This window comes from Nerophis lumbriciformis, linkage group LG10 (genome assembly GCF_033978685.3).
Source record: "Nerophis lumbriciformis linkage group LG10, RoL_Nlum_v2.1, whole genome shotgun sequence".
NCBI classification, from domain to species: Eukaryota; Metazoa; Chordata; class Actinopteri; order Syngnathiformes; family Syngnathidae; genus Nerophis; species Nerophis lumbriciformis.
In genome coordinates, this window is record NC_084557.2 from 23,209,280 (window position 1) to 23,223,191 (window position 13,912).

At 40.7% G+C, this 13,912-nt stretch overlaps 1 protein-coding gene across 7 annotated transcripts in view; it reads right to left on the reverse strand.

Annotated features, from left to right (window-relative positions):
* brsk2a (BR serine/threonine kinase 2a) overlaps positions 1-13,912 on the reverse strand; it is a 521,979-nt gene that overhangs the window by 166,430 nt on the left and 341,637 nt on the right. For all 7 annotated transcript variants that reach the window (XM_061969996.2, XM_061969998.2, XM_061969999.2 and 4 more), the window contains exon 4: positions 8,592-8,732. In XM_061969996.2, coding sequence (XP_061825980.1) covers positions 8,592-8,732 — 141 coding nt within the window. The remainder of the gene's footprint in view (positions 1-8,591; positions 8,733-13,912) is intronic.

A 13,912-nucleotide genomic window follows, 5' to 3' on the forward strand; every position in this document is an offset into this window, starting at 1 on the left:
TTTTTTTGTTGTTGTTGTTATTTTTTTGTTTTTGTTTGTTTTTTTGTTTTATAAACCTTTATTTATAAACTGCAACATTTACAAACAGCTGACAAACAATAATCAAAATAAATACAAAAACAGTACAAAACAGCGCCAGGGCGGCGCTGAGGCTACGTCTCATGAGGTGGCGTAAACTAGCCAATGATGTGTCATGTGCAGCTCACGTGACGACGCCGTCTCCTTTGCTGGAAACATTCGAAAAATGGCGCAGGAAAACAGTACGGATAGTTTAGCGGAGAAACATCTTGAGGTTATTGCTTCAATGGAGAAAAGTGTACGACCTAAGTCGTCAAAAGTGTGGGAACACGGAAGTACAACATTGCTTCAGGAGCACCTGAAGAGGAAACATGTTGGAGCCATGGATGAAGGGAACTCACGGTACGTAACTCTTTAAGTCCATAGTGGCAACAGGCATTCATGAGTTCAGCTTTTTTGTGAGTAACGTTAACGTTATGCCTTTGTTGCAACGCGGGGCTGATAATGTGTCTCCGGCACATTTGACTCCGTTTTGAGAGAGAAAACGCACGGTTACCAATTTCGAAATAAACGTAACGGACAGAAATATCTCAGGTTGGTTTCATAATGGATCAATGTAGCCGGGCCCGATAAAGCTATATAAATTTATTTAGATTTGAGTGACGCTTTAGTATAACTAAACGTTATGAAGGTGCTGGAATATTTCATGCTATTATTCAGAGGCAGCCTAAAATTAATCCTTTATTATTCACAACAGAAACGTGTACAATATATGATTCAGTTCTGATCTGATGAGTTACATTTCTGTGTTATTATTGGTGTATGCTGCATCCCCAATGTCCAGAACATGGTGCCAGTATGCTGTTTTTTTCCAATAAAATACTGGAAAGGATAGAAATGTAGTTTGTCTCTTTTTTCCGATTATTAATCGATTAATCGAAGTAATAATTGACAGATTAATCGATTATCAAATTAATCGTTAGTTGCAGCCCTACTTGGGACGTCCCGCGAGCTGGACTGTGATTGTTGGGGTCCCCTGGTATACATAGAATTTTTTTGGGTTACTAGTTAATAAATATCAGGGATGTCAGCTTCTGACAATCAAAATCTTTTTCATTTGAAATCCTTTTAAACCTGCCTCTTGACCAAATTCCGCGAGAATAGGCACCAGCTCACCCGTGGCCCCACTGAATACAAGCGGTATAAAGAAAATGAGATGGTTTCGAACAAAACGCCTTTGTAACTTCCACATAAAATGGTATTTTAACTTTTAGCTTAATTGGTTATGTGACAGAGATCTAAACTCAAAACACTTGTAGCTCATAACAACACCACCTATTAAAATTGATTACCGTATTTTTCGGACAATAAGGCGCACATAAATACTTTCATTTTCTAAAAAAATCGACAGTGCGCCTTATAACCTGATGCGCCTAATGTAAGGAATAATTCTGGTTGTGCTTACCGACCTCGAAGCAATTTTATTTGATACATGGTGTAATGATAAGTGTGACCAGTAGATGGTAGTCACACATAAGAGATATGTGTAGACTGCAATATGACGCCAGCAAACAACACCATAACTTTAAATGTTCCATTGAAAATAAAGAGCATTACACACGGCACTCAAAAATCTGTCAAAATGTTTTAGTATGATTTTGAAGCCGCACCGCTTGAGGGATTGTCAGCCTATTACGGCTACCGTAGTCAGAGATACAAGCATTACTATGGTGTATGTATAAGGACTGCAAAATGGCACCCATTAGCAGACATATTATCTGGCGTTTTGTTTCACAATATGCAAAACTTTTCTTACCTTCTGGTACCTGCTGATGTGTATTTGAGATCTGCATAAGTCCTGAAAATGTGCGCAGGTCCGCGACTGTAGTCAGTGCCGTAGTCGATAAGCTTCTCCTTTTTCACTATCTTCTTGTTATGGAGCATTCATCCTCTGCTGTTGCCATATCTAATATAAAGTAGCATACAGTTCAAACTTATATCTCGCTATGGAAGCGCTAAAACTACCAGTGTAGTGAGTTTAGATAATTCACCCACGGAACTTTAGTTATTAGAGAGTTCCGGTCGGACGGTTTTTCACTGGACACATTTCCGGCGTTGTTGTTGCACTAGTGAGCCACGGATGAGGAGATGCTGCTTCGTTATTGATTTAGGTAAAGTCTGAATGTCATTAAAACAGTTAGCTCCATCTTTTGACACTTCTTCCACTCCCGTCCTTGCACGCTACACCGCTACAACAAAGATGACGGGGTGCAGATGCTGTCATAGGTGAGCCACGTAAATAAGACCGCCCACAAAACGGCGCATCCTGAAGCGACTGTCAGAAAGCGGCTTGAAGATGATCTGTAAAACATAATCTGTGCAACATTTTGACCAAATAACCACCATTACATGTTATGTAGACCACAAGGAAGTGTTTTCAATTTAGAAAAAAAATCATAATATGACCCCTTTAATGCACTTTACAATCTGGTGCACCTTTTGTATGAAAAAAGACCTGAATAGACCCGCTCATCAGCGCCCTAAATACAGTACAATTAATTCAATTTGGAATAGGCCCCAAGGACAGCACAATTAACACATGTAACATGTCTTTTAAAAAGAAAATCAAACTTTGTGATAAGGAATATAGTATAAAAATAATGCAATAGAATGTACAAGTAACAACTACAGTAGTTTCATGAAGTAATGTTATCACAATGCACTTGTGGAGCAAACTACAGTATCTCCTTCCAGCTGCTTTTCCATATATTCATGGGAAAATGTCCGCCGTTTAGTTAATATTTTGCCATCCTTGTCTGACGTTATTGACTCATTCTGCTTCAATTTGTTGCAGACTAGCAGTGATACGTTCAAATTGCTTTGCACATTTGTCAACACACTCGGTCAATTTATTCATTTTAATTGAATGAATATCATCCACTTCTTCTCAGCACTGTCCTTAACACTTACTTTCTTCCTTCCGATGGTTGGAAAAACAAAGTTATGTCGATATTTAGCCCTGCGATGAGGTGGCGACTTGTCCAGGGTGTACCCCGCCTTCTGCCCGATTGTAGCTGAGATAGGCTGTAGCGCCCCCCGCGACCCCGAAGGGAATAAGCGGTAGAAAATGGATGGATGGATGTCGATCTTTAGCTATATGCTAATGCTAGCGAGTAAGATCGGATGTTTTGGTCGGATCTTACCAGGTTCACTGTGCCATTTGCGACAACAACTAATAACTGTGATTCTTGTAACTCAGATTTTTGATTGCAACTTAAAGGGGAACATTATCACAATTTCAGAATGGTTAAAACCATTAAAAATCAGTTCCCAGTGGCTTATTTTATTTTTCGACTTTTTTTTCAAAATTTTACCCATCACGCAATATCCCTAAAAAAAGCTTCAAAGTGCCTGATTTTAACCATCGTTATATACACCCGTCCATTTTCCTGTGACGTCACATAGTGATGCCAACACAAACAAACATGGAGCATAGAACAGCAAGCTATAGCGACATTAGCTCGGATTCAGACTCGGATTTCAGAGGCTTAAGCGATTCAACAGATTACGCATGTATTGAAACGGATGGTTGTAGTGTGGAGGCAGGTAGCGAAAACGAAATTGAAGAAGAAACTGAAGCTATTGAGCCATATCGGTTTGAACCGTATGCAAGCGAAACCGACGAAAACGACACGACAGCCAGCGACACGGGAGAAAGCGAGGACGAATTCGGCGATCGCCTTCTAACCAACGATTGGTATGTGTTTGTTTGGCATTAAAGGAAACTAACAACTAAGAACTAGGTTTACAGCATATGAAATACATTTGGCAACAACATGCACTTTGAGAGTGCAGACAGCCCAATTTTCATCAATTAATATATTCTGTAGACATACCCTCATCCGCTCTCTTTTCCTGAAAGCTGATCTGTCCAGTTTTGGAGTTGATGTCAGCAGGCCAGGGAAGCTAGGGTCGATATTCTTCTCTTGATCATCTTCGGTGGCATAAGGGACGGTGTGAGCCAAGACATCCAGGGGGTTTAGCTCGCTCGTCTGTGGGAACAAACTGCCGCCATTGCTTGCCGTGCTACCGAGGTCCTTTGTCACTGAATTGCTCACACACTCCGGCAGATTCAATGGGGGTCTGGCGGCAGATTTCTTTGACTTTATCGTTGGAAATGCATCTGCTTTGAGTGTCGCAGGATATCCACACATTCTTGCCATCTCTGTCATAGCATAGCTTTCGTCGGTAAAGTGTGCGGAACAAACGTCCAATTTCTTGCCACTTTCGCATCTTTGGGCCACTGGTGCAACTTGAATCCGTCCCTGTTCGTGTTGTTACACCCTCCGACAACACACCGACGAGGCATGATGTCTCCAAGGTACGGAAAACAGTCGAAAAAACGGAAAATAACAGAGCTGATTTGACTCGGTGTTTGAGAAAATGGCGGATTGCTTCCCGATGTGACGTCACAACCGCTCCGAGAGCGAATAATAGAAAGGCGTTTAATTCGCCAAAATTCACCCTTTTAGAGTTCGGAAATCGGTTAAAAAAATATATGGTCTTTTTTCTGCAACATCAAGGTATATATTGACGCTTACATAGGTCTGGTGATAATGTTCCCCTTTAAAGCATTACAACAGACAGTTCTTATCTCAAAACATTCTTAAGTTGGGGAACTCATAAATGGAGGTACAATTGTACTTTTTTTTTTACATGTAAAAAAAACGCATTGCATTGCTTGCCGTGCTCAATGCCAATATCAACTCTGCAATTGGGGCAAAATGCATAAAAACAAGATATGTTTTCATTTCTAGCTATGACAATACACTGATGTCTGGAACGTTTCCTAGTGGCTTTTGTTACTTCCACAGTGGATCTCATCATTTGGATTTTCAAAAATGTATCTTATCTCATGAGGCCACTCGTCGCCTGTCACTCAAGCTCTCACTGAAAAAATGTGGAATCTACATTATAAACAAAGTCATTTGTAAGCCACTGGTTGCAGAACTGCTCTAACTGAAAATGCAAATTTGATTGGATGACAGCATCAAATGGGGTGTGCGTCAATGTTACTTAGCAAAATATTTTGTATTATGTTAGGTCCCCTGTTGATTAGCCCCAAAAATATTTTGCATACAATTAATTGTTTGCAAATATGATCTATTTTCATAGGGGGTGTTTTCTATGCTAATCATAATCAGCTCACACATTTTTCACACTTGATGAATCTAACATTGACCTTTTTAAGTGCTTTTTCATAAATAAAAACATTAACATCATTAACATCTTTTTAGTAAAGCTTTTAGTTAACACCTTTTAACTATCATTTTTAATCCACCTTGTACCCTGTTTATGATGTTGCCCTTGTTGTTTTAAATTTAATTGTTGCTTTACTTCACCTATGTTTTGTACAGCGCTTTGTGATTTTATCTGTGAAAAGCGCTTTATAAATACAATTTACTTACTTACTTACTAATAACATTCTGCTTCTTGAGTTTTTTTATGCAAATTCCGATTTGAGGTGGACATCGAACGGGTAGAATCGAAAGTGTCCCATGAATTGATTTACGTAGACCCTGACTTAAACAAGTTGAAAAACGTATTCGGGTGTTACCATTTAGTGGTCAATTGTACGGAATATGTACTGTACTGTGCAATCTACTAATAAAAGCTTCAATCAATCAATCAATCCCTACCCTTTCCATGATGAGTCACAAAGGAACAGTCGTCACATTTGTATCCGATGCAGTCAAGAAGAAATGTAAGAAACCATTGCAGATTTATATTTTAAATATTTGAGGGATTGCTAAAATCTCATTAGCCAGGATGGCGAGCGAGGTGAGGAGGGCTGTTTGCGTCCTTATGTGTCTCTGTCCCTAATTGGAATTGGAAAAAGAATAAAGGAGAATGTGCCTCATCATGACTTAGGCATTTTTTCCAAGAGCGTTAGCAAGCAGATGACGGCAACTAAATCTGCTGGTGAATCTGAGCACAAAAGCACTGTGATAATCTGCATGTATTCATGCACTAGATGTCAGGTACTTACCCTAATTGGATTAATCCCCACTACCCACACGAATTATTCACTCTGGACTTTCTTCTCCTTAAGCAAGACAGATTAGTTGCATAAGTGCAACAAAATCCTTAATTCTTAATTCAAATGTCATTTTGCAGTATTTGAGAATACTACCCTATACCTGAAGAGTAACATGAGCAGAATGCATCATCTAGAAACTCTATTGCTGTGGAAAGCACGTTTAATTATTAAATAGCATCAGCCAGAATGTAATTGCTTTTTCAATAAATTAGGTACGCGCAGTGTATCTAATAAGTCACCTGCACGTCATCAAATAAAAATTCAACTCAGCATAGCCATTGCTTGACAAACAATGCAATTCGTGTTCCTCTTAATTGCGCAGGCAACCAGCCGTTTAATGCATGGAACTCTTCAGCAGGAGGCGCCGCAGAACAACTAGGAAAGGATGTGCATGTCGGGGGGGTACTCATCCTCTGATGATGCACGAAGCACATGAGGTATGACTAAGTTAAAAGTGCATCAACAAGCCTGAGCCACGCTTGTATATGTTTGCCACAATGGTTTACAATGTGCTATAAATGACTTGATGCATATTGCAGAGCCCTAATCCCTGAGTTAAGGATTTAAAATACACCCTGAAGTGCCAAACAAAACAGTTTCTTGCCCAAGGCAGACTCATGTTAAAGCAATGCATTTATTAAACTAGTGGACTCAGGAATATTGTAATAAGTTAAATATATATTTGTAAACACAACAACCACTTTGGCAAGAAACTATTAACAGTAACATTAAGCACAATTCAATGAGAACTGTAGAGCACTGATTTTGTTTGAAACCAGTAGACAATAAAGTTTGGTAACACTTTAGTATATATTCACCATTAATTAGTTGCTTATTAAAGTAACAAAGACTTAATTTAGAGTTATTTGGACACTAGGGGAACATATAAGGGTTAGGGTTACTAATAAGCAATAATTCTGAGGTTATTGAGGGAAGACTCTTAGTTAATGGCTGACTGGTTGTATAATAAGGCCATGCAGAATAAAGCATTAATAAGTACTTAATAATGACTAATTAAGAGCCAATATGTTACTAATTTGCAAGTTATTAAGCAACTAATTAATAGTGAATATGTGTTCCCTGTGTTACCTAAAGTTTATTTATATAATTGTAGTAGTAATTTGCATTGGTATTTCTACCAGTTTACTTATTTTTAGCAGCTTGAGAAGAGTAAAATAAACTCACCCATACCCTCTCTGTATAATACAGTGCAGTTCTACTCTACTGCGAGAACCACAAGTTGCCAAGAGATTTGCAAACAGGCATGAATATCAAAAATCCATATTGGCACTGGTCCTGGTCTAAAAAGTAGTAACCAGATCCAAAAATAAGCAGCTATCTGTGTCTCATTTGGGTGCTCAATAAATACCATCATTTCTGGGCGCACTAAATTATAAGGTGTACCCAACAAGATTTTTGGACACAGGACACACACTAGCATACCAGGAAGGTCATTGAGCTTCGTCTTTCTCCTCCTCCTGATGGCTAAAACCGCTGAAGTCGTTCGTCTTCTCCGGCGTATGGCGATCCGGCTTTTTGGGGCTTATTAGTGCTGGTGAATTTCGGTTTGGTGTGCCGGTTGTTTTCTTTTTAGATGCCTGGGTTGTGTGCAATTATTTTCCATGATGAGGGTGAGTCCATAACGTGCTACATGGCAGACTGAATGATTGTGTGAGTGCGTTTGATTTAATGTAAACAATTTAATTGGTCCACCGTGACCCGTTCGACAATTTGATTGGCCTGATGTGACGGGGCTAAATTTATTGGCGGCATGTGAAGCTAGTGAACCTGGAAAAGTCCATAAAATAGCCTCAGCTTTGTATAAAGCGCAGGGTTTAAGCACCTTATAGTCCAAAAAATTACTGTATACAATAGTAGGTCCCCTTTAAAGTACTTTTCCGTACATTATTTGCCCATTATCTGTGTTCTATATTGCTGGTAGTTTGCTGTGATAATTAGGAGAACGTGTTGCGAATTCTACTTCATATTGGTGAATATACCAATCTGTTCAACTTGCATGTCTCAACATTCCGTAAAAAGAAACATTTCTGCACAAAAATGTATGTTTTATTTTATTTTTTTAAATACTGCTTTCAGACCATTTGCAAAGTGCCGATTTTGTACTGGTGTCGGAAAATACGCAAACAATACCCAATCCTATTTGCAACAAGCTATCCTTGAAACTGTCGACAGCTTATTATGTTTTCTAAAGTTTGTTTCTTGCTAACTGTGTGTACTCTCGACAATCAGAAACACAGACAGACAGCAGATGGACACTAAAAGTGAAACCTAACAACACCCTGAATAATCACTGATGCTTATGGCCGACTGATTGCCTTCAGTAAACAAACATCCAAAATTAGTCATGCAAGTGTAACAAACACACTCGTTTAAAAAAAAAAACACTCAACACATCTGCCCTGAACCCAGAACAGACAAAGAAAATGGCATACAGACATGCAGACACACTTACCATATTGAATGACTGTGACAAAAATCCAGAGCAGACATGATTTGTCTGAAGAATTTCCTGGCCTCTTTAGGTGTTAGTCTGCCTTTCTTCACCAGGTAGTCAAACAATTCCCCACCGGACACAAGTTCTAGTACAAGGTACCTGAAAAACATAAAAAGGGGGAATGAGTGTAAATATAACGCAAAAAAAAAACATGAAACAGAAATAAGCTTGTTTATTTTGCGAGAACCCTAAGGGGAAAGGTGTATGACATGGAGTAGGAGGGATTATAATTACACATAAATGTCCAAAAATCAATAAACTTATACTTTTTTATACTTTCTAATCTCTAAACCATGGGTGTCAAACTCTGGCCCGCGGGCCAAATTTGGCCCGCCGTGTAATTTCACTTGGCCCTTGAGGCGATATCAAATTAACACTGGAGCTGGCCCGCTGATCATAAACAGCGGTGGTGCCGCGGTAACGCCTCATTCACCGCTAATTCTCATACTTGCCAATTCTCATACTTGCCAACCCTCCCGGGAGACTCCCAATTTCACTGCCCCTCCCAATAATAGTCACGCTTTTCTACCTTTTTAAGGAACTCAAAGCGCTTTGACACTATTTTCCACATTCACCCATTTGCACACACACATTCACACATTCACACACTGATGGCGGGAGCTGCTATGCACGGCGCTAACCAGTCCCATCAGGAGCAAGGGTGAAGTGTCTTGCTCAAGGACACAACGGACGTGACTAGGATGGTAGAAGGTGGGGATTGAACCAGTAACCCTCAGATTGCTGGCACGGCCACTCTCCCAACTTCGCCACGCCGTCCCCAGTAGTCCAACAAGTGCTGGCCCAGTCACAAAAAATGTGCGACTTCTGCACACACACATAAGTGAATGCAATGCATACTTAATCAACAGCGATACAGGTTACACTGAGGGTGCCCGTATGAACAACTTTTACACTGTTAGAAATATACGCCACACTGTGTGAACCCACACCAAACAAGAATGACAAACACATTTCGGGAGAACATCCGCACCGTAACACAACATAAACACAACAGAACAAATACCCAGAAACCTTTGCAGCACTAACTCTTCCGGGACGCTACAAGGTGTGTGTGTGTGTGTGTGTGTGTGTGTGTGTGTGTGTGTGTGTGTGTGTGTGTGTGTGTGTGTGTGGGTGTGTGTGTGTGTGTGTGTGGGGTGGGGGGTGTATTTTGTAGCGTCCCGAAGAGTTAGTGCTGCAAAGGGTTCTGGGTATTTGTTCTGTTGTGTTTATGTTGTGTTACGGTGCGGATGTTCTCCCAAAATGTGTTTGTCATTCTTCTTTGGTGTGGGTTCACACAGTGTGGCGTATATTTCTAACAGTGTAAAAGTTGTTTATACGGGCACCCTCAATGCCCGTATAAACTGTATCGACTGTATCGCTGTTGATTAAGTATGCGTTGCATTCACATGTTTGTGCATACAGATGCCGCACATATTTTGTGATCGGGCCGGCACGTTGTTAGAATGGATGAAAAGCAGACGTGACGACAGCTCGTAGTCGACGTTAAAGGCAGTACCTTTAAGGCACGCTCCCAAGACTGTGGTCCGGGCGGACTACGAGATATAATGACCGATGACCACCTTCGTTCGATAATGAAGGTTGCCTCAGCTCAAAGCCTGAGCCCCGACATTAATGAACTAGCATCCAAGAAAAGATGGCAGGCATCTGGCTTGGGCACATCAGATTAGATCAGTGTGTTGCAAACTGAGCAGTTTAAAGTCCTGAATGGTTGGTTTATTCATTGTTATTTTATTTTCAAATTTATTAGCCTGTGGAAAAAGTTAATGTTGATATTTACCTCAGAAGGCTGCAAATAGAAAAGAGGCATTACATTTTTATTTAAATTGTATTTGATATGCTATTGATATTTTTTTAATTATTATTATTATTATTTGAAACTCGATTGTGCATGTCACTATAACGTTATATAAGCCTTGCTTGTTCAATATTCAATGCAAAACTTGTTTGGGTCCCTATTAAAAGGTTAATTTGTTCAACCTTGGCCCGCGGCTTTGTTCAGTTTTAAATTTTGGCCCACTCTGTTTTTGAGTTTGACACCCCTGCTCTAAACTGTCCCCAGTGAAACATGCCAAATGTGTGTTGCACATAAATGTGACGGGTTCTGACGAACTCACCTCCCGTGGGAGGCATCAGGAGGATGACAGAGTCGAATTACACGCAGACGTCAGGTTTAGGACCGTCTAAGGTCTACTGTGCTAACACAACATGACAGTCTGGTTCCGTTAATCACGTGAAAGAGACTTAAGGAAGAATCCTTCTTTTTATTGTTGACTGTGGGTGAAGAATCACACCGACACAGACACACAAACATACAGTATTTCCCGCAATCATATTATTTGGTCACTACACAGGTAGAGCATGCGGGGTCGGTGGCAGTCCGTCATCGTGACTGCACGGCCATGCTCCCGTGCTCCAAGGAGACATCGGGAGATGAATCTCCACAGAGGCCCACATGAAACAGACTGTGGGCTGATCGCCAGTTGTGCCCTGTCCTACCCTGAACTGGCCTCCTCATTTATTCTGTGCTCAACCTCCCTTTATCTTCACTACAGCACAAACTGCATGTCAGGCAGCAGGTGAAATACACACTTTATACTGTCTCTCCATAAACTATATGGACCAAAGCAATGGGACGCCAGGCCAGTACAGGGAATAAAATATATAGTGTGTATATAAAAATATGGAGTTGGTCTCCCTGTTGCAGCTATAATCGCTTCCACTCTTCGTGGAAGACTTTTGAGAAGATGGAGTGTCTGTGGGCATTTGTATCCATTAATTTCAGAGAAGAAGTCAGAGGTTACAGAATATTTGTTTGAAAACCAGTTTCTGCAAGCATAAGTGGTTTCATTCCATTTGTGTTCATTTGTGATTGGTTGATTGATTCATTCACATCTTGAGTTTCTTCAGAGTTTACGTCACAAACTCTGTCATCTTTATTAGCCAACGTTTTGGAATACACAGCTGAAAAAACTAAATGATTTCATCTCCTTTACGAGGAACAATTCAGATCTAGGACTATGCAGGTTTAACAAGGAATGTTCAAATAACAACAATTTAAAAAAAGGTTGTATGCTGGGCATGTATGCTCCCTGTATGATCAGAGTCAGAGCTTGGTCCGCATTGCCAGCAGTAAGTCGGACACGTTTCCAGTAAGGGTTGGACTCCGCCAGGGCTGCCCTTTGTCACCGATTCTGTTTACAACTTTTATGGACAAAATTTCTAGGCACAGTCAGGGCGTTGAAGGGATGGTGGCTGCAGGTTTAGGTCTCTGCTTTTTGCGGATGATGTGGTCCTGCTGGCTTCATCTGGCCAGGGATCTTCAACTGTGACTGAATCAGTTCGCAGCTGAGTGTGAAGTGACTGGAATGAAAATCAGTCCTTCCAAGTCTGAGTCCTTGGTTCTCGCCCAGAAAAGGGTGGAGTGCCATCTCCGGGTTGGGGAGGAAATCCTGCCCCAGGTGGAGGAGTTCAAGTACCTCGGAGTTCAAGTACCTCGGAGTTCAAGTACCTCGGAGTTCAAGTACCTGTTCACGAGTGTGGGAAAAGTGGGTCATGAGATCGACAGGTGAATCGGTGCGGCGTCTGCAATTATGCGGACCCTGTATCAATCCGTTGTGGTGAAGAAAGCTTAGCCGGAAGGCAAAGCTCTCAATTTACCGGTCGATCTACATCACTATCCTCACCAATGGTCATGAGCTTTGGGTTATGACCGAAAGGACAAGATCACGGGTACAAACGGTCAAAATTAGTTTTCTCAGTCGGGTGGCAGCGCGCTCCCTTAGAGATAGGGTGAGAAGCTCTGTCATTCGTGAGAAGCTCCAAGTAAAGCTTCTGCTCCTCCACAGTTTAAACATGGAACCCAATAATTATATTCTCATTATTTTACATGATCATTCATGCCTGTCTTGGACTTTTGCTCATTGTTTCCTTAGTTTTGGTATTATTTCCTGTCAAGCACTCTTATTTTAGTTTCCACTTCTTGTTTGCCTCCACCACTTCTATAGTCTAAGCGTTGGCTCCTTTACCTTTCCCTGATTGGCAATCAGAACACACCTGTCCCCGTTTGCTAATCAGTACGCCTCTTAAGCCAGCTCGTCAGTAGGACAAGGCTAGATCATGTTTGCTTTGGGCTTCAATGTGTTATATAGCTTATCGTATGCTTCTCATACCTGACAGCTTTTTGTGCACTTCCCTGCTGCACTCTTTTAGATTTGACCATGATGGTGCTCCCTAGTAAAATACCCCGTCTGCCTTCTCTGCATCTTGAGATCCTGACCAACAACGCCAACGCAGAATCGTAATAATCGCTATGAGAAAAGATTGTGTTTGATGTAGAGGTCCCACATTAGGCAGCGTAATTGCTATTAATTGTAGTTTCCACTTCGTGTAGCTACATACGATTGAGCCCAATGGTTCTAAGTACATAAGTCAACATATGATGAATATTGTTCCATATATGGGGATAGGTTGATTGGCAACACTAAATTGGCCGTAGTGTGTGAATGTGAGTGTGAATGTTGTCTGTCTATCTGTGTTGGCCCTGTGATGAAGTGGCGACTTGTCCAGGGTGTACCCCGACTTCCGCCCGAATGCAGCTGAGATAGGCTCCAGCACCCCCCGCGACCCCGAAAGGGACAAGCGGTAGAAAATGGACGGATGGATGTATGTTGCTTTAAGTTTTGTGGCTATCGATTAGTTTGGTGATTGAGTAATCTATTGATTACTTTGTTCAATTAATCGGATAAACCACTATTTATATAACCTCAATGTGTATTTTAGGGAAAATAGTTCAAATAAGCAACAATTTTTCTGATTGCTATAACAATCAATTTAATCATCCATCCATCCATCCATTTCCTACCGCTTATTCCCTTTGGGTCGCGGCAACAATTTAATTATTTTGTTCTAATAAATGCACATCATCAAAATTAAAACTGCCCTTTTAACATTTGTGCATTAATAAACATAAAAATAAATCAACATCTCCACTGTTAGTCGCCACACAGACCAACAGCACTCACATACCACCGCTCTTATGTACACGCTACTATAGCAGCCGTGCGGAAAATTATGACTGCGTATTTAAAGTTGCGATTTAGATTTTATTAGTTAAATTCATTCAATAATTACTTGAGGCAACAGAATATAAATCTAAGCTTTTTTCTAATTGAATGAATTGATTAATCGTGCACCCCTAGTTGCTTTGTTGTTCATTAGCGGTAGCTATGTGTAATGCATGCCAGCTAGTGCGGCTG